Source organism: Carassius gibelio, chromosome B8, assembly GCF_023724105.1.
Source record: "Carassius gibelio isolate Cgi1373 ecotype wild population from Czech Republic chromosome B8, carGib1.2-hapl.c, whole genome shotgun sequence".
NCBI lineage: Eukaryota > Metazoa > Chordata > Actinopteri > Cypriniformes > Cyprinidae > Carassius > Carassius gibelio.
Window position 1 is genome coordinate 25,389,061 of NC_068403.1, and position 22,192 is coordinate 25,411,252.

At 40.9% G+C, this 22,192-nt stretch overlaps 1 protein-coding gene across 1 annotated transcript; it reads left to right on the forward strand.

Annotated features, from left to right (window-relative positions):
- The first annotated feature begins 9,642 nt into the window (after window positions 1-9,642).
- Window positions 9,643-21,663, forward strand: LOC127962874 (syntaphilin). The gene is made up of 5 exons (XM_052562471.1): window positions 9,643-9,746; window positions 14,408-14,509; window positions 15,658-15,783; window positions 17,895-18,044; window positions 20,025-21,663. The coding sequence occupies exons 2-5, from the start codon at window positions 14,466-14,468 to the stop codon at window positions 21,295-21,297; spliced, it is 1,593 nt and encodes a 530-aa protein (XP_052418431.1). The 5' UTR covers window positions 9,643-9,746; window positions 14,408-14,465; the 3' UTR covers window positions 21,298-21,663.
- The last annotated feature ends 529 nt before the right edge of the window (window positions 21,664-22,192 follow it).

Genomic DNA, 22,192 nt, shown 5'->3' on the forward strand with positions numbered 1-22,192 from the left:
GTCACGGATCATCTTTAGACCCCATTGGCCAAAACTTATGGATTTTGTGTCGATATATACGAACCAGTTCTCATTTAGCACATCAACGAATTTGCTGGAAGGATGCCAAAATGCATTTGAGGCTGTATCTCTGCAAAGCTTTGACATATTTCGACATATTTCGTGTCGATAGACAAAACCGTTGTCTCATAACACAGCGACGAAATTGAAGCATGATACCAAAATGACTCTTCAGGCTGTAGCATGTGTGTGGGGGGGGGGGGGGTCCTTACGAAAACAACTCTAATTATATACACTAAAAACAAAATATATAATCAAAATGTGTTAATACTTTTCTATAGTTAGGGGTAAATACTTTTATCAGCTGTTTATTGTTCATGCAACAATACATATTACATATTACTGTTATATATTTTTTTTATTAATAACCATTGCTATATATCTGATAACATTGTCTAGTGCTTTATAATACTTTATAGTGCTTTATAGCTGATAAAACTGTCTAGTGCTTTTATGAATTGTGAAAATTTAACTACTAATCTGAATGACAAAGCATAGATTTCTTCATGGCTAGTGTTTGTGTATTTCATTTCATTCTTACCTGTTGTACAGATCTGTGTACTGGTATTAAATGCTACTGTTTTGACAAAGTTGATAATGTTTCTGTCGGACTGTGTATTCTGTCAGCAATAACTTGACCATGTGCTTTTGATTACTGTCAGTTTAAGATACAGTGTGTCACGCTGTCTAGTCTCTGTTTCCCTGGGTGTCCACTAGTGGGCTCACTTCCCCTTAGGCACTTCACCATAGGCACTAGAATTCCTCTAGTCTGGTCCTGTCTTCACAGTAATTGCACTCCAGTTAATTGCACCAGGTGCAGGCAATCTATTGTCCTTAGCCTCCTTATAAATACCAGTCTTTCCCTGTTGTGTGTATGGAGTCCTTACCCTTTGTGTATGCATCTTTCTCGTCATCCAAGTTTTCCCTTCTTCTTCTCGTCTCCCGGATTGACCCTATCTCTCGTCTTCCGAGTTCCCTTTTCTGTTCCCTCCTTGGTTTATTTGTTTTGTTTATTTTTTGGATTGTCTGTTTGGCTTTGACCTCTGCTTATATTTGACTATGATTTGGATTACCCCTTGAATAAACATCTGCTATTGGATCTCGCTCTCTCCCTGTGTCTCTCTGCTGCGCGATTCGTTACAGAAGGACTCCATCATCAGAGGTCCTGCAGATTGTCTATTCCAATTTCCTCCCCAGCCACCAAGCGGGAGAGGATTGGCTTTGAGGGTACTCGCCTGGTTTTTTTCCGTGGGACCAGGGGAGGTCGCTCAGGAGTGAGTGGTCGAAAGGAAGTGCCGACATCACTCTCCCATATGGCCCACCGGAGACCCTGAGTTCTGACCACATGGTTGTTGTGGTCTTCTGCTCTGCCCCTGGGGACTCTGGCCTCGACCACAATGATGTGGAGGTCTTCTGTTCCACCCTGGGGGGCATCCATCCCGACCACATGGTGGTGGTGGTCTTCTGCTCCACCCTGGGGGGCTTCCGCCCTGATCACATGGTTGTGGTGGTCTTCTGCTCCACCCTGGGGGACTCTGGCCTCGACCACAAGGACGTGCTGGTCTTCTGTTCTGCCCTAGGGGGGCATCCGTCCCAACCACACGGAGGTGGTGGTCTTCTGCTCTGCCCTGGGGGGCTTCTGCCCTGACCACATGGTTGTGGTGGTCTTCTGCTCCGCCCTGGGGGGCTTCCACCTTGACCACATGGTTGTGGTGGTCTTCTGCTCTGCTCTGGGGGACTCCGGCCTCAACCACAAGGATGTGGTGATCTTCTGTTCCGCCCTGGGGGCATCCGTCCCGACCACACGGAGGTGGTGGTCTTCTGCTCCGCCCTGGAGGGCTTCCACCCTGACCACACGGTTGTGGTGGTCTTCTGCCCCACCCTGGTGGGCATCATGTGATGTCCTTTATGGACTTATGTTTTTGTTTTTTCTGTCTGTTTCCTCCTATGGACCTGGCCCTAACATCCCTCCCCCTGATCCTCCGCTGGTCCACCTCCCTCCTGGACTTCTTTTTTTTTGTTGCACTTGTCTTGTCTCTGTTTCCCCATTTTACCTGGTTGTCTTATCTCTGTTTTACCATGTTATCTGGCCCTCCGTCCCTTCCCCTAGTCCTCCGCCGCTCCACCTCCCTCCTGGTCTCTTTGTCTGTTTGGTTTTCCCTTGGGTTCGGGTGAAGCATCTGGCAGCTGCTCCGTGTAGGAGGGGTAATGTCACGTTGTCTAGTCTCTGTTTCCCTGGGTGTCCACTAGTGAGCTCACTTCCTTAGGCACTTTACCATAGGCACTAGAATTCCTCTAGCCTGGTCCTGTCTTCACAGTTATTGTACTCCAATTAATTGCACCAGGTGCAGGCAATCTATTGCCATTAGCCTCCTTATAAATACCAGTCTTTCCCTGTTGTTTGTTTGGAGTCCTTACCCTTCGTGTATGCATCTTTCTCGTCATCCAAGTTTTCCCTTCTTCTCATCTCCCGAGATTGACCCTACCTCTCGTCTTCCTGGTTCCCTTTTCTGTTCCCTCCTTGGTTTATTTGTTTTGTTTATTTTTTGGACTGTCTGTTTGGCTTTGACCTCTGCTTATATTTTGACTACGATTTGGATTACCCCTTGAATAAACATCTGCTATTGGATCTCGCTCTCTCCCTGTGTCTCTCTGCTGCGCAATTCGTTACACAGTGTTGCTATATAGTTTTTTTAACTAACCAAAAACCGATATTGCTGAACCTAAACTGCAACTTCCCTCTTTATTAACTTTCTAAAGTGTCAAATTAAGTGGAAAATACAAGTCTAAAAATGCGTATAATAGCTGAATCTGGCAATGAATCCGCCAGTGCCCTCCGTTACAACTCTCACAAGAGCTTGTTTTTAGACATGAAAAGCCTAAAGATTGGTGGTCTCAAAACTGTCTGGAATCCACCCCACCAGCTGCTTTTAGGAGCAAGCTATGTCAGACACCTTAAAAACTCAGCATTCAAACGTAGTTATTATTATTATTATTGTGTGGAACTTCAGTTTCCACTCAGGTGAAAAAAACGGAGACTAGATGGCCACAAAATGCTTGACAAATTACAAATGACAAACAGGGACATTTAAATAAAAATTTCGAAGGCAAAGAAATTAAATATTCTTCAGTGACCAAGTCAGTCACCTGATCCCAATCTAATATAGCATGATTTCCCGTTCCTGAAGACAGAAAGACCCACAAACAAGCAGCAACTCAAGGTGGTTGTAGTGAAGAACTGGCAAAGGATCTCTACAGAGGAAACTCAGAATTTGGTGATGTCCATGGGCTCCAGACTATACAGGCAGTCATTGACTGCAAATGATTTAAACTGTGCTTATATTTACAATTATTTCACTTTGTTCAACTATTGAGCCCCTGGAAATGTTGGTACTTTGCATAATATAGGTGTCATGGTTCGTGAATGCACCGTCTCCAGCTGTATTCATGTTACGTCATGTTGATTGTTTCATGTGGGTGCTACTCATTCCAACAGCCTATTTAACGCCCTGTCTTTCGTCTCCTGTTTGTCAGATCGTTGGTTGTAGATCCGTGGCTGATGTCTTGTTCGTGTGTTCCTGCCTTGATTTGTCTCCTGTCTGGTTTCTGTTGGACCTTTGCCTTCACACACGGATTATATTCACCGCACTTGGAGTTACCACCACCGTCATCGTCATCAGCGCACTCAACCCATCTACTCACCAGTCTGTGCTGCCATCGTGGTTCCTGCGTCACTCTCCGACCTTCCATCATCTCATCTAATCCAATAAACTCTGTTTACTTGCTATTGTCTCCTGTCTTCCATACCCAAGCATCACAGAATGATCTGACCAACATGGAGGCAGCAAATACTCGACCATCTGTTCTTGAGCAATTTCTCAGCGCCAGTGTTCGGAGGATGGACTCCAAGTAGAGGACTCTTAACGACACTGGTCGCGTGGTTCAAGCCCTGGTGACGCAGGTGTCCGAGCTCACCCAACAATTCCATCTTCTTTGAGCTCCCACTCACACCGCCCGTTCTCCTGATACTACCAGTGACTGCCTCCAAGCCAGAACCACGCCTTCCGATCCCGGAGGCATACTCGGGTGAGCCTAGCTTCTGTAAAGCATTTCTAACTTGTTGTGATAGGCATTTTTCCCTTCAGCCCAGAACATTTTCAAACGAAACAGCAAAGGTGGCCTTTGTTTTAACGTTGCTCTCTGGGAGATGAGGCTCTCCGCCGAGATGAGTCGGGTCTTTGATCGGGCCGTCGCAGGACGTGAGGCAGCCAGGAGGCTGGCAGAGTTAATCCAGCACGAGAGATCCATCTCAGACTTTTCGATCGAGTTCCGGACCCTGGCGGCAGAGTGCTATTGGAATGAGGAGGCACAGTGGGACATGTTCCTGCATGGGCTAGCTGACCGCGTCCAGAGGGAGATCTACGCCCTGGATCTTCCCCCCTCTCTCAATGGACTTATTGAGCTGGCGTTACGGGTCGATGCATGTCTCGGACATCAAGCCCATGCCTTTCCGGTAAAAGGCCAAGCCCGGTAGTACGCATGAGGCTACTATCGGGTGGGATCTCCATCGAGAAGACCTCATCACCATCATCATCATCATCTACGCTCCTTCCGGTAAGGCTGCGGTGGTCAGCACAGACACACCACTGTCAGGCACTACTGGACTCTTGGGCAGAAGGTAACTTCATGGACAGTACTTTAGCACACAAGCTCCACATTCCCCTCAGACCCCGTCCGCACCACATCACGGTTCACGCCCTCACTGGACAGCAACTCCCCACCATCTCAAACATTACTGAAGACATTACACTCATCACCTCTGGCAATCACTCCGAGACCATCTCTTTTCACATCCTTGACTCTCCCCTGGCACCTATTGTCCTCGGGCACCCTTGGCTCCTCCTCCATAACCCCAAAATAGACTGGTCCTCTAATTCCATTTTGTCCTGGTGTAAAAAGTGTCATGAGTCTTGTTTAGTGTCTGCCTGTCCGTCTGTGTCTGTGTCTGTGTTACAGGAGGAGGCGGTGGATTTATCTAACGTGCCTGCTGAGTACCTCCACCTGAAGGAAGTGTTCAGTAAGTCTCTGGCTGCTTCTCTTCCTCCACATCGTCCTTACGACTGTGCCATAGATTTACTGTCAGGTAAGTCTCCGCCTTAGGGCAAACTTTATTCACTTTCTGTTCCAGAAAGGGAGGCTATGGAGAAATATATTTCTGTTTCTCTAGCTTCCAAATTCATCCGTCCTTCCTCTTCTCCTGCGGGGGCGGGGTTCTTTTTTGTTGGAAAGAAGGACGGATCTCTGCGACCTTGCATTGATTACCGAGGGCTGAACTACATCTTGATTAAGAATACTTATCCTTTGCTGCTGATGTCTTCAGCCTTCGAGAGGTTGCAGGGAGCGATCTATTTTCACAAAACTGGACTTACACAATGCGTATCATTTGTTTCGGATCAGGGAGGGGGATGAATGGAAGACCGCTTTTAACTCCCCCAGAGGGCACTTTGAATATTTGGTTATGCCCTTCGGGCTCTCCAACTCCCCAGCGGTCTTCCAGGCACTCATCAACAACGTGCTGCGAGATATGATTGATCAGTTCATTTATGTCTACCTGGACGACATATTGATTTTTTCTTGCTCTCTCCAGGAACATGTGCAGCACGTCCGATGAGTTCTTCAGAGGTTGTTAGAGAATGGGCTTTTTGTCAAGGTGGAGAAATGCGAGTTTCATGCACAGTCTATTTCATTTTTGGGGTATATCGTATCGACTGAGGGAATACGCATGGATCCTGAGAAGGTTAAGGCTGTGGTAGAATGGCCAAGCCCAGATTCCCGTAAGGCCCTACAGAAGTTTCTTGGGTTCGCTAACTTCTACTGGCATTTCATTCGCAACTTCAGCCAACTAGCCACGCCTCTGACCGCCTTGACCTCCGCCAAGACTGCGTCCATCTACTCCCGAGTGTATTTTTCCTGAGACATTAGTGGTCTCCAATCGAAGGTCAGAACGGCCTTAGAAGGGGTAACGCCTCTGCCCGGGTGCCCACCGAACCGTTTATTTGTGCCGGAGGGATTAAGGTCTAACGTTATCCAGTGGGGACATTGCTCTAATGTTGCTTGCCATCCAGGGGTTAACCGTACTAGATTTTTAGTCAGGCAACGATTCTGGTGGCCACTTATGGCTCGCGACATTCACAGTTTTGTTTTGGCTTGCTCGGTTTGTGCCACTGGTAAGACTTCTAATCGGCCCCCTGATGGGTTACTCCAACCGCTGCCGGTTCCTTCGAGACCCTGGTCCCAAATCGCACTAGATTTTATTCCCGCCCTCCCAGGGCAACACGGTTGTTTTAACCGTGGTGGACTGGTTCTCGAAGACCGCCCACTTTATTCCCTTGGCCAAGTTGCCCTCAGCACAGGAGACAGCGTTGACCGTCATAGACCATGTCTTTCGTTTACATGGCCTCCCGAAAGACATGGTTTCTGACAGGGGACCCCAATTTGTGTCTAAATTTTGGTGAGAATTATGTAAATTACTGGGAGCGACTGTAAGTTTATCCTCAGGGTTTCACCCCCAGAGCAATGGTCAAACCGAGAGAGCCAACCAAGATTTGGAAAGGGTGTTGCGATGTTTAGTCTCCAAGAATCCTTCCTCCTGGAGCCAACAATTGTCTATGGTGGAGTACGCCCACAATACCTTACCAGTATCAGCTACGGGCCTATCTCCTTTTGAGTGTAATGTAGGTTACCAGCCACCTATTTTTCCCAGTATGGAATCCGAGGTTGCGGTCCCCTCAGTTCACGCCTTCGTCCAGAGGTGTCACCGCACTTGGACCAGAGCCCGCGAGACTCTACTCCAAGTGGGGCTGCGCACCAAGGCCAAAGCCGATCGCCACCGGTCTAGGCCTCCCGTATACGTTGTGGGTCAAAAGGTGTGGCTTTCTACCAAGAACATTCCTCTCCGTTCCGTATCTAATAAATTGGCTCCCAAATTTATCGGCCCGTTTACTGTCACCAAGATCATTAGTCCGGTGGCAGTCCGCCTTAAACTCCCTCCTACGTACAGGAGAATTCATCCCGCCTTTCATGTATCCAAAATTAAACCCGTATTTCATTTTCCCATTAATCCGCCTCCCCCGGCCCCTCCCCCACCGCGTCTTGTAGATGGGGAGACCACCTATTTGGTTAATCGCATTCTGGACTCTAGAAGGAGGGGACACGGATTTCAGTACTTGGTGGACTGGGAGGGTTACGGTCCGGAGGAGAGAAGTTGGGTACCTGCTAGGGACATCCTGGATCATTCCCTTATCGATGATTACAATCGACAGGTAAGAGATTCTGGGGACGCCAGGAGGCGTCCTTAGGAGGAGGGGTACTGTCACGGTTCGTGAATGCACCGTCTCCAGCTGTATTCATGTTACGTCATGTTGATTGTTTCATGTGGGTGTTGCCGCTGATCGTCTGATCAGCGGCAGGTGCTACTCATTCCAACAGCCTATTTAACGCCCTGTCTTTGGTCTCCTGTTTGTCAGATCGTTGGTTGTAGATCCGTGGCTGATGTCTTGTTCGTGTGTTCCTGCCTTGATTTGTCTCCTGTCTGGTTTCTGTTGGACCTTTGCCTTCACACACGGATTATATTCACCGCACTTGGAGTTACCACCACCGTCATCGTCATCAGCACACTCAACCCATCTACTCACCAGTCTGTGCTGCCATCGTGGTTCCTGCGTCACTCTCCGACCTTCCATCATCTCATCTAATCCAATAAACTCTGTTTACTTGCTATTGTCTCCTGTCTTCCATACCCAAGCGTCACAATAGGTGTAACCTCTAAATGGTAAATGTCATTGTTGTGGAACCTAAAATAAAGCTAAAAGTCTGCACTTCAATCACATCTTGATTGTTTTATTTCAAATCCAATGTAGTGGTGTGTAAAGGCAAAAGCACAACATTTGTATTGTGTATTTTAAGTAGTCTGTTACACTACTATAAGTAAAGATTTAGAATTTAATCTGACTTTCTGGCCATATAAATATAAGCAAATGCACCAAGTTGCTTTTTTTTCTTACTTTGGCTTTTGAGTAAAAGTGTGTTTTTTCTCTCTCTCTCCTTAAGTCTTTCTCCATTCTCCTGTATCATACTATACCAATTCTCACTATTAAATAGTTGCTTAAAAGCATGCCTAAAATAATATATGATTAACATATTGGTTGTTAATTACTTATAAAGCACATATTTTGCATGACCACATTTGCATCCCTGTTCTTACTCAATACCTAAACTTAACAACTACCTGCACCTTACTAATTCTTGATAAGCATTGTAATGGCTTGTTAATAGCAATATTTGAACATTAAAACAAAGTGTGTATAAAGAAGTTTCTAAAATAGAGAAAAAGTAAAGACAAATGTATGACTAATACATTGTAATAGTTGTACAACTATTAAAAAAGGTTTAAACATTCACTGATGCTCCAGAAGGAAACACGATGCATGAATTTGAAGATCAAGGTAAATTGTACTTAATTTATCTTCCGGGAAACAAGCAAGTATCTTCTGTTGCTTCCAAAGGACAGTACTAAATGATTTAAAAAAAAAAAAAAAAAAAATATATATATATATATATATATATATATATATATATATATATATATATATATATATATATATTTTTCAAGGAAAGAAGAAAATGTTTGACATTTTCATCCTGTTCAAAAGTTTCCATCCCCCAACTTTCCATAAGCGTAATGGTTTTTATACTGTACAAACAGTATTTTCTATCAACCCTACACCTGAACCAGTGATCCTCAAATCTGGCCTGCGAGATTCACTTTACTGCAGAGTTTAGCTCCAACCTTTATCAAACAAACCTACCTGTGATTTTCTTATGCTGCTGAAGACATTGATTAGCAAACTCTAGAGCTAAACTCTGAGCTAAACTCTGCATGAAAGTGGATCTCGTGAGCTAGATTTGAGGATCACTGACCAAAACCATCCCCTTTTAAGATAAAAAGAAAACAACAACAACAACAACAACGACAAAAATAAAAAAAACATATTGCATACATTGTTTTCTTTTATGTATTTTGACCTCTCAAAGTGGTCAATGGCCTCTTGTTCAATGAACATCGATAGCCTACTAGCTCCAGTAAAATAAGTGGTTCAAGCAATTGCCAAAGACTTCCATGTATGAACGGCAACGGGTCAAATATAATCATGAAAAGTTTGATTGTATTTTAGTGGAAACCGTCTTAAAGCAGTTACAACTGAGGTGAACCAACGTTTTAGAAGTTCAGAGCACTAAAAGACATTAATTAACCTGTTCTCATAATTTGTAATCAGTACAAAAATCCCTTGACGCAGCTCTGATGCCAACAATTATTATTTTGAAACTAAATAGATAAATATTATGTTGATTATTTGTATTATTTATATTGGATGTACCTTATTTTGCTGGGTGTTGGTGGTTAAAAAAAAAATGTAAATAAAAAAAATTAACATTTGGTCTCTGTCCCTTTAAGAATCGCGGTCGCAGCGTCACGCAAATGCGTCGGTTCTGCTCTCAGCAGCTGCAGCAGCATCCGTCCATCAGCGCAATGACGCCGCGCGCATCACTGGCCCGACTCGAGCACAGGGCAACGCCAACATCCATGAACAAACTTCACTGGGATACTACTGGGAAGAGCAGAGGATGTAAGTGACGTTCATCCCGGTTCACTCTTCTCTGTCATGAATTCTCTCGACTCACAGCTGTTTCAGAAACAATGACAGGTGAAAATGTTCATCATCATCATCATAACGATTTGTACATCATGAGTAACTGCGTCTCTCAGCATCCTACACTTTCTATAGACTAGGCGTATTATGTCATTTAGTTTCATGCTGAACAAAGTCACCGACGCACTGTTGCAGCGGCGCGCTTCAGTCTCAGAAACGGTTACATAAGACAGCGTGTGCCCTTAACTACAAGTGATGCGTCTACAAAAATGTAGTCTTGTGCTATACTGCAGTACTACTCTGTGAGGCAGAAATTAACCAGGGATATGTCCCAGATATTAAAAATGTGGGGAAAAAAATATTTATTTAGTATTATATATATATATATATATATATATATATATATATATATATATATATATATATATATATATATATATATATATTTTTTTTTTTTTTTTTTTTTTTTTTTTTCTAGGTCTGTCTAGCCATTGGCTTGGGATCTCTGCATTTTACAGTGACCTGTAGCTGTCAGATATTACTCTGAGGCAAGTGTTGTTGAATATGCTAATGTCAAATGAAAGTAAAATCAGCCCTAGAAACAATGGATGGAACTCCAAAACATAGAAGAAATAAACTGGTATATATGTATTATGTGTGTGTGTGTGTGTGTGTGTGTGTGTGTATAGATAGATAGATAGATAGATAGATAGATAGATAGATAGATAGATAGATAGATAGATAGATAGATAGATAGATAGATAGATAGATAAATGAAAATAAAATAAAAAAGGAGTTTTAGCTGAATGTTTCTTCTTTTATGAGCATAAAAATTGCCTCATATGACTCATTTAGCATTTAACAAGACAATTGTTATTGTATTTATTAATCTTTGTTAATATAAACAAAGTTTATAAAAGTACAACTTTTCATTGTTAGTTCATGATAGCTAAGGTCCTTGTGGTCTTCAGCCAATTTTGAAAACCTTTTTTTTTTTTTTATCGTAGCTTCATCAGAATGGTATGAAACTTTGTGACTTTTATGGCACCTGGTATGTGAACACACACACACAAAAATTGAGGACATGGTTCGAAAAAGCTAAGTGCCTGTAAAAAAATAAATAAAAAAAGTCACATACCGGTATCCGGTCTAAAATACTCACACACAAACACACACAAACAATTATGAACTGGTGTGCCTGTAACACATCAACTATGTAAAATAAAATAAATAATTCAACTACAATTTAGTAAAAAAACAAAAGTGGACAGCAAGGAAGGGTTAACACTAAAACATCAAGAGTGCAAAACAGAAACATCCACTCACACACGTGTGTGTGTGTGTGTGTGTGTACAAACCTTGACAAAAGGTAGTCTTTAATAGTGACATTCAGCCAAGTATGGTTACCCATACTCAGAATTCACGCTCTGCATTAAACCAATCCAAAGCACACACACACAGACACACACACACACACACAGTGAACACTCACCCAGAGCAGTGGGCAGCTACTTACACTGCAGTGCCCAGGGAGCATTTGGGGGTTCAGTGCCTTGCTCAAGGGCACATAAGTTGTGGTTTTGCTGGCCCGAGATTCAAACCCACAACCCTAGGGTTAGGAGTCACACTCTCTAACCACTAGGCCACGACTTCCAAGAACGTCTCAATATACATTTAAATCCACAACCTAATAAAATGTAATAATTGTGTATAAAACAGCTAGGGAATTCAAAAGCCTCTCTATAGATTCCTATACAGGCATCTAGTGGTTACACCATGAGATTACAGGTCTTCCTTTCTTTGCTCTCACCAGGAGGTGCTAATGGACAGGTGTATCCTTCACGGAAGTGTTTTTCATTGAAGAACCTGACAGACGTATAAATTACAGTTAAATAAATCATACATGTGATACACTTCGAACAGGACATCTTGCTTTATTAATATTTATTATGAATGTCTTAAATAACAAACCTTAACAACATAAGGGCAGATCCCTTTAGCAGAGCTGATGACGCTTTGAAGTGATGCTAAAGGGAGCGAGGAGATTTCATTTCACTTCAGTTCCTTGCCTCCTGAAGGAATGGAGCTAAGACGCAAGGAAAGGAAGTAAGGAAAGGAAAGGAAACAAGGATACACAAATAAAAATTGAGAAGCACACCATGTCTCTATTTTAATCTGAGATGCTGCATTAAATGAAAAATAATTATAAAAAAATGGGAACAATTTATAATAGTTAAATTTCAGGTGTCCGGTCACTTTTGACCGCGAAGACCATGAGTATGAGTTCAAAATAAGGATTCCAAAATATTAACCGATAAAGCATTTGATTTTAATGATGCATTAGTAAATGTTGAAATTAAAATGAACTAAGATTAATAAATGTTTTAGTAGTAGTTTTCATTGTTAGTTCATGTTAACTAATTTAGTCAACTAACGGTATCTTATTGTACAGTGTTACCAAAGTGTTATATGGTTAAGAAAAGAAAAAATACCTAGAAAATAAAAAAGTACAAATGCTGAAAATTCAATCAAGCAAGCAAATATTGCCCCACAAGTGGTTTCTTTTTGACACCAGTAATATGTCTAGTTCATCCGTAGTAACATAAGAACTGCCGTAACACAGTGTTCTGAGCTACAGACTAGAACAGAGATGAAAGTGAGCAAGAGGGAGAGAATATTCTGAGGGATTTTTTGAGATGAAAAAAAAAGTGACTTGAAAGTTGCAATGATTTTGATTGTTCAGTCTGGCTTTTGAACATAAGGATTCCTCGTGTCAATGCTTATGTAACACCAGCAGCTCCAGATATGTGTGTGTCTCTGTTCATGTTACTTGTAGCACAAACACCCTGTGATGTGATGTCCTGAACTGAACCCTGTTGTCTGACAGATGCTTTCAGGGGCCAAGTATACTGACAGCCAAAAAAAGACAGAAAAAAAAGAAAAAAGACACCTTACCGACAACAGAGTATTTCATTAATTTCCCTTTCATTAAATATGCATTATAAACTCGAAAATATAAATCCTGCACACTATCCACAAGTCTGCATCATAACAAAAATATTTAAATGACATTTCAGTCAATTGACCGTCCTCAGGCTTAAAAAAATATGCAAAGTGCAAGCATATTTGAGAGCCAGTAATCTAGAGTGTAATCAGTTTTTGAAATAATAATCACAATGCCTCCAATTAGAAAAAAGAAAAATTTCAAAATTGTGTTTGAATAATTTAGCAGCACACGAATCAATAGTTCACACTAGCTTTGTCATGGCAGCCAGTGTTACATCAGTCACACCCACACACTCTTCATGCTCCGGAGAGACAATCGTTGTTTCTGTGAGTGTGTTGAATAGCTCAGTTCAAAGTGTGGAAGAATCCATCAGCTCTATTGTGTGTGTGTGTGTGTGTGTCTAGTTAATTTTGTTTACCATTCTCAATGCTTGGTTTACATAAGCATTTATTTTCTTGTGCGTAATGTGGCATCCGGAATGAAATGCTCTCTGTTGGATTCTGTTCAGCGTCTGATGTTCTAATATTGTCTGGCATGTGTCTTTTTTGATTTGGTATTTTAATGGGATGCAAGGTTACAGAGTCTCCAGATAACACGCTTGTGGCTATCAAATGGCCAACCAGCAAATTATACTCACTCACCCTTGTGTTATTATAAACTCATCACCTCTTTCCATAGAACACAAAAGCATTTTACCAGAATCTTCACGCTGCTCTTTTCCATACAATGAGAGTGAATGTGGACTAATATGGTCAAGTTTCAGAGCAGTAAATCAGCATATGATTTCTAATGGACCATATGTCACTGGAGACTGAAGTAATGATATTTCAAATTCAGCTTGGTTTCAAATAAATAATTACATTTAAAATATATTAAAATTGTAAACAACTGTTTTGAAGTGTAATAATATTTCACAATATCACTGCTTTTTTGCACTGTAGTTTTGATCAGGAAAATGTTGAACAATGGTGATAAATTCTTGGTGAACATGAGACTTCTCTCAAAAACATTTAAAAATCTAACCCCAAACTTTTGAAAAACAGTTTACATACCATCAAAAACACAAAGTGGATTCCATTGCAAGAAAGAAAAATAATCCACGTCCATAGCAGGCAAAATATAAAAAGCCTTTATTGTAAGAAAGGGCTACATGTTAAAAAACACCAACACGTATCAGCCCAAGCAGGCCTTCGTCAGAGTGTTAGACAACAGAGAATTGTCTAATACCCTGACAAAGGCCTGCTTGATTTTTATATTTTGCCTGCTATGTGAGTGCTTGGAAGTGGATTATTTTGTTTCTTGCAATGGAATCCACTTTTTGTTTTTGACATTTTGTTCCCTCTGGAGCACCCATAGTCTCAATCGTGAGTACCTGATGTGCCCCTGGTCAAGACTTTTTTTCAGTCATAATATTAAAAAAATCTGAATCACTGTTGATTTTTTTTTTTTTTTTTTTTTCATTAATCAAATTCATGTACGGCTAACATGCAGAAACACACAGACCCTTTTGTGTCCTATTAAAAAAAGGTCCTTTTCCCTTTAAATACAAAGAGAATAATATTTTGTTATTCATATATGTTTTTTTTTTCTTACTGTATTTCATATTCTTTGGTGTATGTGTGTCTTCTAGAGAGATCTGTCCTGAGGAATCCTTGTAGTTGTGCTGTTACAAGGTGCAGTCCTCATCCATGTCCCTCTCAGAGAACCGAGTGGCATCTGCTGGCTCCCGCAGGTAATGCAGTCTTTCTCCTTTAAAGGTGCCATAGAATGCAAAAATCACTTTTTATAAGGTGTTTGAACACTGTGTGGCCGCAGTGTGTGAAAACATCCAGCCTATAATGGTAAAAAATCCACTCATACATGGTTTTATAATTCCCAAAAATCATAAACAGTCTCTACACAGTGACAGTTCCAGACTATGATGACATAGTCTGTGAAAGTCCCACTCATATGTGAGCAGCTGGAGGTACAATGTCAGATACAAAAGAGCCATTAAAAGTGTTGTGTGTTGAGTCTCTATAGATCACTGAGGACACAGTGGTTAACTTTCATTTTCGTAGGAAAATATATATATACTTTGTGGTAACATTTTACATGGGACTCAACTGCCTCACAAAGGAGGGTCAGTTCAGCGCTGTAGTTGTGCAAAGATTGTTTCTGAAAGAGGGATCGATACCAGCGCTTCGTGCACAAACCTCCAGACAAAGTAAGCAGCATGCATCATATTTATATATATATATATATATATATATATATATATATATATATATTTATTTATTTTTTAAAGCTTGTTGGCTCTCTGTAAGGATAATGTTGCTAAAGCTACCACTGTCACTTAATGCTGCCTTCACCTGATACCAGAATGATCATGAATAGGAATGTGGTAGTTCAAAATTGCGTTTGAAAGCAATGTGTGAGGTTAGTAACACAGGTCTGCCCACGAACAAAACCCTCCAGCGGACATGAAAAGCAACTCGCAGCAACAGTGTAAAGAAGCCCATTTACATGGCAAAACTGGGAGGGAGGCAGGAACACGAGCACAGCTTCATTTAAAGGGGACATACACATAAACAAGAGCGTTTGGCTCATACCCTTAAAGTGGTAAATTCAAGAAGCTATAAAAAATTATCTATGGGGTATTTTGAGATAAATTGTGCATACACACTCTGGGAACATCAGAAAACAATTTAAAATATTGTATCAATGCATTCTATGGCACCTTTAACATACAAATGTTTTCTAATTATCATAAAGTGCTATATTCATTCAGTGCCAGTTCCTTTAAAACACATCCAGTTTTACGATGTGAAACGTTTCACTGTGGCATCCTGTTTGATAGAGACGTCAGAGCTCAGCTGTCATTGTGTGTGTGTGTCACAGAAGGCCTGCTGCCCCAGGCACTCAACACTTGCATGGAGACTCGTCTGTCCGTAGCAGTTACTCAGCAGCGTCCTGCAAGTGTACAGAGAGCAATACTGTATCACGCTCCAACCCAGCCACACCACGGTGAGCGACACACACACACACACACACTCAAAGGCAGATTAGATTTGTCTTCCATCAGGGTCGTGTTCCAGATTTTGCATGGTGGCAGAAAGGATAGTACAGAAATAGAACTGATGGAACAGACATGATACTACATACATTTAAAAGTCGGGTTATTTTCTGTGAAGCTGCTTTGCAATAATGTGTGTTGTGAAAAGCAATATACAAATAAACACGAAAATTATTTGTGCCTTAATCGGATATTCAAAAATATAGATTTCTGAAATACAGAAATACAGAGCTGTTTTTATTTCTCTGTGGTTCACAACAGGAGATATTTTATAAGAATGTGCAGGCTGCTCTTTTTTAAATAAAAGTGAAAGGGGAGTAAAACTATCATAAAAGGCACCATAGATGTAGATCATAGTTCTCACACATTAAGTCTGCTAAAGTTATACATAAGCTGTTAATTTACTAAAACGCCTTTTCCTGTAGATCTCAATTACATTTGTGCGATTGAATCAATATAATTTTATATTTAACTTTTGTAAATGGTGTTGATATCATTGCAAATGTCATTTATTGTCTGGCAAATAAATAAATAAATAAATAAATAATAATAATAATACATGTTCAGTGTTGGATAACTTTGTAGACCCAACAGCTTCTCAAATCTGCGATTAAAGTAAAAACCAATTAATTCATTGAATGCTAAGCTTTTGACGCATTAAGAAAAAAAAAATTATTATACACATATATATATATATATATATATATATATATATATATATATATATATATATATATATATATATATGTTGAGGAAATATGTTGAGATCATGAGACAACTTTTTGTTATGTATCATGCATGTATTGCCACTTAGGGCTTCTGTAATTGTCTCCTCAACCGAAATATATAATTTTCTTTTTGTTTAGTTTTTGTGCAGATGAGATGGGTAGACATCCTTGTTGCATAAATTTACTCTATGGGTGTTGCACCAGTTCCCAGTAAACTTGAGCCTGTTATTTACATTACATTTACATTTAGTCATTTAGCAGACACTTTTATCCAAAGTGACTTACACTGAACAAAATTATAAAAGCAGCACTTTTATTTTTGGCCCCATTTTTCATGAGATGAACTCAAAGATCTAAGACTTTTTCTATGTACACATAAGGCCTATTTCTCTCGAATATTGTTCAAATCTGTCTAAATCTGTGTTAGTGAGCAATTCTCTTTTGCCGAGATAATCAGTCCACCTCACAGGTGACATATCAAGATGCTGATTAGACAGCAGGATTATTGTACAGGTGTGTCTTAGGCTGGCCACAATAAAAGGCCTTCTCTAAAATGTGCAGTTTTATCTCACAGCACAATGCCACAGATGTCGCAAGTTTTGGGGGAGCATGCCAATGGCATGATGACTGCAGGAATGTCCACCAGAGATGTTGCCCATAAATTGATTGTTCATTTCTCTACCATAAGCCATTCTAGGTGGTGGGGCTATGGTATGGGCAGGTGTATATTATGGACAATGAACACAGGTGCATTTTATTGATGGCATTTTGAATGCAAAGAGACACCATGACGAGATCCTGAGGCCCATTGTTGTGCCATTCATCCACGACCATCACCTCATGTTGAAGCATGATAATGCACGCACCCATGTTGCAAGGATCTTTACACAATTCCTGGAAGCTGAAAAGATCCCAGTTCTTGCATGGCCAGCATACTCTCTTGACATGTCACCCATTGAGCATGTTTGGGATTCTCTGGATCAACGTATACCACAGCATTTCCAGCAACTTCGCACAGCCATTGAAGAGGAGTGGACCAACATCCCACAGGCCACAATCAACAACCTGATCAACTCTTTGTGAAGGAGTTGTGTTACACTGCATGAGGCAAATGGTGGTCACACCAGATACTGACTGTTTTTGTTTTTTTTACACACACACACACACACACACACAAAGAAAAACAAACAAACAAAAACAAATAAAATAGAAAAAATAGAAAGCTATTTAGTTTTATCCTAATATGCTAAATATGTTGTAATTATATGAGATAAATCACAATTATAAGTTATTATATATACATGTACATTATGTATTTCTTGCTCTCTGACCAGACGGCAGGGAAGGTATGCAACCTGTAATGAGAATCACGGGATCCGTCCGCCTGCTCCGGAGCAGTATCTCACCCCACTGCAGCAGAAGGAAGTGTGTATTCGCCACTTAAGATCTCGACTGAAAGAAAAGGTGGAGAGGCTTCAGGACCGGTCAGTAATGCTTCTATCACTCAACATCCTGTCAGTAGAGTTTTATAGCTTCGGGTCATTCTGCGTATTATACATCCAGACATATATAGCAGAACCTACCTTGCATCTGAATATACCTACTTCCCTACTATGTGGTCTGTGAAACAATCATTTCATAAAGCGCAAAAGAAACTACGAGTATGCAGTATTGTAGTAATGTCATCATGAAGTTAACAAAAAGGTGAAAAAGGCAAATAAAAATAAAATAAAAATAAAGCTGCCTTAAAACTGTGCATGCATGTATTTGTTATATATGAGTCTCATTTAAGAACTCCCTCATCTAACACACCCGATTCAACTCGTCAGCTCATTAGTAGAGATTATAAGACCCCAAGTGGGTCAGAAAAGGTAAAGGGGTTGTGAGAAAATGTGTCAGATGTGGCTCCCTCAAATGTGTCACATTAAGCAGCGGGTGTTCTTAAAGTAATAGCAGCCAGTTAAGCTAATAACCAGCAGATGTGATGTCTGTTAATCAAAAAAATACAAAATTAATCCAATGATCATCTATATTTAATTTAGAATTTAGTGTGTGATAACTTTATACAATTTCTGAATATTTTCTACTTGCTGAAAGGTACAGGTAACAGGTAAATATGAGATTTATTATAATGGGTTTATGAGAAGACTGATTAAAGTTCACTTATTAAATGACTCATTAAATGTCTGCATGTAATTCATAATGTTTAGCGTCCATGGTATGAAAATGATTGCTGCGAGAATGAGTCTTCAGAGAGTTGTGAGCGAGAGAACGAGAAGCAGCCTAAAGTTTATGCACAGTTACATTATTTCCTGTTTGGGTTTGTATAAATGCTTTATTTTTTAAGATTAACAGTTTTTTCCCCAAAAACATTGTTAAATTCCAGTGTTTACTGTCATAACTATGCTTTGAAAGATTTAAAGATTTGATTTCTAAAACCATCTCATTGCTACTAAACTATTTCTTGTTATGATTTTAAATCTGTATTTAACCACAGAATGATCTCATGTGCTTTAAAATGAGATAATTAATAATTAATCCTTCAACTGATAAAGGATTCTGACAGTAATCAGTGTTGAGGTCTACTGTAAGGTTAACGTGCCTGCTTAATGTTTGAAAACAGTTGAAAATATTAGAAATGTAGAAAATGTATATAAAAAAATAGTTACATTACTTATTGCAAATAGTGGCAATTAGCTGCACCTCAGTAGTAAATTATAAAACAGTATGCAATAATAACTTGAGTCTAGTTTGATGGATGCCATCTTATTGGGACAATAAAGCCCTCCCTACACCTACCCTTAACTTTGTGATTATTTACTTAATTTTCAATGAAATTAAATGCTTTTTTTTTGATGCGATTTGAAATTTAAAAACGAAGAAAAATTTTGCCAAAAGGCAAATTTCGAGCCCGGGTCAATCGTGTCAAAGTATGTACAGTATGACACACGAACTGCTGCACCACAGGGTATGATTTAAAAATGAGCACCCCTCCAAAAACATCTACATTTCTGTCTCTTTTCAACTGTTAGAGTACATAATTAGTTGTATTTATAGGGGTTATTATAGCACAATTCTATTATAAGGGGGTTATTACAGGAACTCCCTGGACCTCACTAATGTTCAAAGCCTGGCTACGGCCATGTCTGAGAGTAATACAATTTCAATTCTCTGTATGTATTTCCTGTACATGTGGAAGAATTTAAAATAAAGCAGACTTTGTTTATAGTCAATGTTTAAATATTAGGTAGAAATTGTTTAATTGATTGACCGCACTAGTCTGTTTATAATATTAATAAAACATTATCTTACCTCAAACAATCATATCATATAGGATAATTTTTTAGCAGATGTGAAGTTCAAATCAAATGTAATACATACTACATAGAATGCCATTTCAGACAAAGCATTAAATGTATTCCTATGCCCTTTTTCTTATGCTTTGTTTTTTTTTATCATGGCAGAGACTCGGAGATCGAGGAGTTGCGGATGCAGCTGACTCGGATGCAGGAGGATTGGATCGAGGAGGAATGTCATCGCATAGAGGCCCAGCTGGCCCTAAAAGAGGCCCGGAAGGAGATCCAGCAGCTTCAGCAGGCTGTGGAAACCGTTAGGTCCAATCTGGGGCCCCATGAGGCAGATCAACAGGACTGTAAGTCTGAAAGTTTAGGCGTTGGTAGGATAGGCCCACGAATTGGGGCATCCAGGTCTTGTGGCTGCTCTCCGGCCCACACCATGAGACGCAGCGCCACCTTCACCAGGCTGAACAGTGACATGTCACCTGGTGCTACAGATCGCAATGGAAACGTACGTTCTGATCGCTACATTCCTGCCAACAGAGGGGCGATGACATTACCAAGAGGGGACGGACGTACTCATCTACTTCTAGAAGCAGCTCTACTGTCTGAGCAAGCTCCTCACCCGACACTGTGCTCCACTATGTCCCGATCCTCCACCTGCGAGAGAATGTGCGGCGGAGAGATGAAGTTGCCCGTTAGCCGATCCTGCCATGCTGTTAACAACAACTGCAGCTGTGCTCCACATGCCTACCTCCCACACCACCATTTGTTTCTGCACCTCCCACAGGAGGAAGCACCACCTCCACCACCGCCCCCTAGTGCATCAGCGGTCAGTGACAGGCCAGGATACCGTTCACAGGCCTGCAGCCCCACCATAACCTGGATCTCTGAAGAGGGCGCAGGTGAGGAATTGAGCATCATTACTTCAGCGGCTTGTGCGCCAGACATTAGTTTAGCTGAACCACAGGTGTTTTCGCCATCCTCTGCAACTGCTTCCCCTGGCCAGATGTCATACATCACAGAAACTTCACCGCTAGACAACACAGTTGAATTTACATCATCAACAACGACGCAAACAGTGTTGACGATGCCACAGGTTCAACAACCTTGTCGCAGAGCGTCACCACCTCTCGAGGCATCACCACAGGAAGCAGTGGTAGTAATGGTCGGTGGTGAAGCTGGAATGGGGGAGGACACAGAATCAGCTCCCCCTCAGAGGAGCCACTGGAGCCGTTATTTCCTGATTGACTTCTTAGCGGTGACCGTTCCTGTAGTTCCCACACTGGCGTGGCTTTGCCGGGGGGCGCGGAATGAAGGCATGCCAGTGTACAACATGTGTTCCCTGTTGCGCGGCTGCTGTGCCATTGCGCTGCACTCTCTGAGACGGGTTGGTAGAGGCCGTGGCCCCTCAGGAACAGGAAGAGCGACACCTATCTGATAACTTTAGGATTAGCGTACCATCAAAGACTTTTAACTGGATCTTGAGTGGAATCTTTGTCCTCGATCTCTCAGTAGGTAGTTTGTTTTCTGAACCAAGGAGGACTAAATCCATCACACCAATGCTTGTTTGGGATAAAGATCGAGGGAATGTGGCCCTAATTTGCACAGTCACTCACAAGGTTCAAGGTTGTTGCTCATTTCCACCATTTGTTTTTCTTTTCCTTCTGGTTCTCTTATCTGCTTTATTTCCTCCCATTCCTGGACGAAACTCAGCTGGCAGTACACGTCACAAATGGCTACAAACAAGAGACAAGCTGAGCAGAGAAGTCACAATGTAGATAAAAAAGATTAAAAAAAAATATATATATATATATATATATATATATATATATATATATATATATATATATATATATATATATATATATATATATATATATATATATATATATATATATGAGAGACAAAATGTAAAAACAAAAAATCCAGAAAATTACATTGTAGGATTTTTAATGAATTTATTTGCAAATTATGGTGGGAAATAAGTATTTGTTCACCTACAAACAAGTAAGATTTTTGGCTCTTACACTCTATCTAATGTTCTTTAAGAGGCTCCTCTGTCCTCCACTTGTTATTAGTATAAAAGACACCTGTCCACAACCTCAAACAGTCACACTCCAAACTCCACTATGGCCGAGACCAAAGAGCTGTCAAAGGACACCCGAAACAAAATTGTAAACCTGCACCAGGCTGGGAAGACTGAATCTACAGTAGGTAAGCAGCTGGTGTGAAGACATCAACTGTGGGAGCAATTATTAGGAAATAGAAGACATACAAGACCAAAGATAATTTCCCTCGATCTGGGGCTCCACACAAGATCTCACCCGTGGGGT

What these genes read in the sequence shown, in the direction of transcription:
- LOC127962874 (XM_052562471.1), top strand. Translation starts at nt 14,466, where the DNA reads ATGTCCCTCTCAGAGAACCGAGTGGCATCTGCTGGCTCCCGCAG. An exon ending in GCATCTGCTGGCTCCCGCAG is followed by an intron (nt 14,510 to 15,657) that starts GTAATGCAGTCT and finishes TGTGTGTCACAG; the next exon opens with AAGGCCTGCTGCCCCAGGCA. An exon ending in GTGGAGAGGCTTCAGGACCG is followed by an intron (nt 18,045 to 20,024) that starts GTCAGTAATGCT and finishes TTATCATGGCAG; the next exon opens with AGACTCGGAGATCGAGGAGT.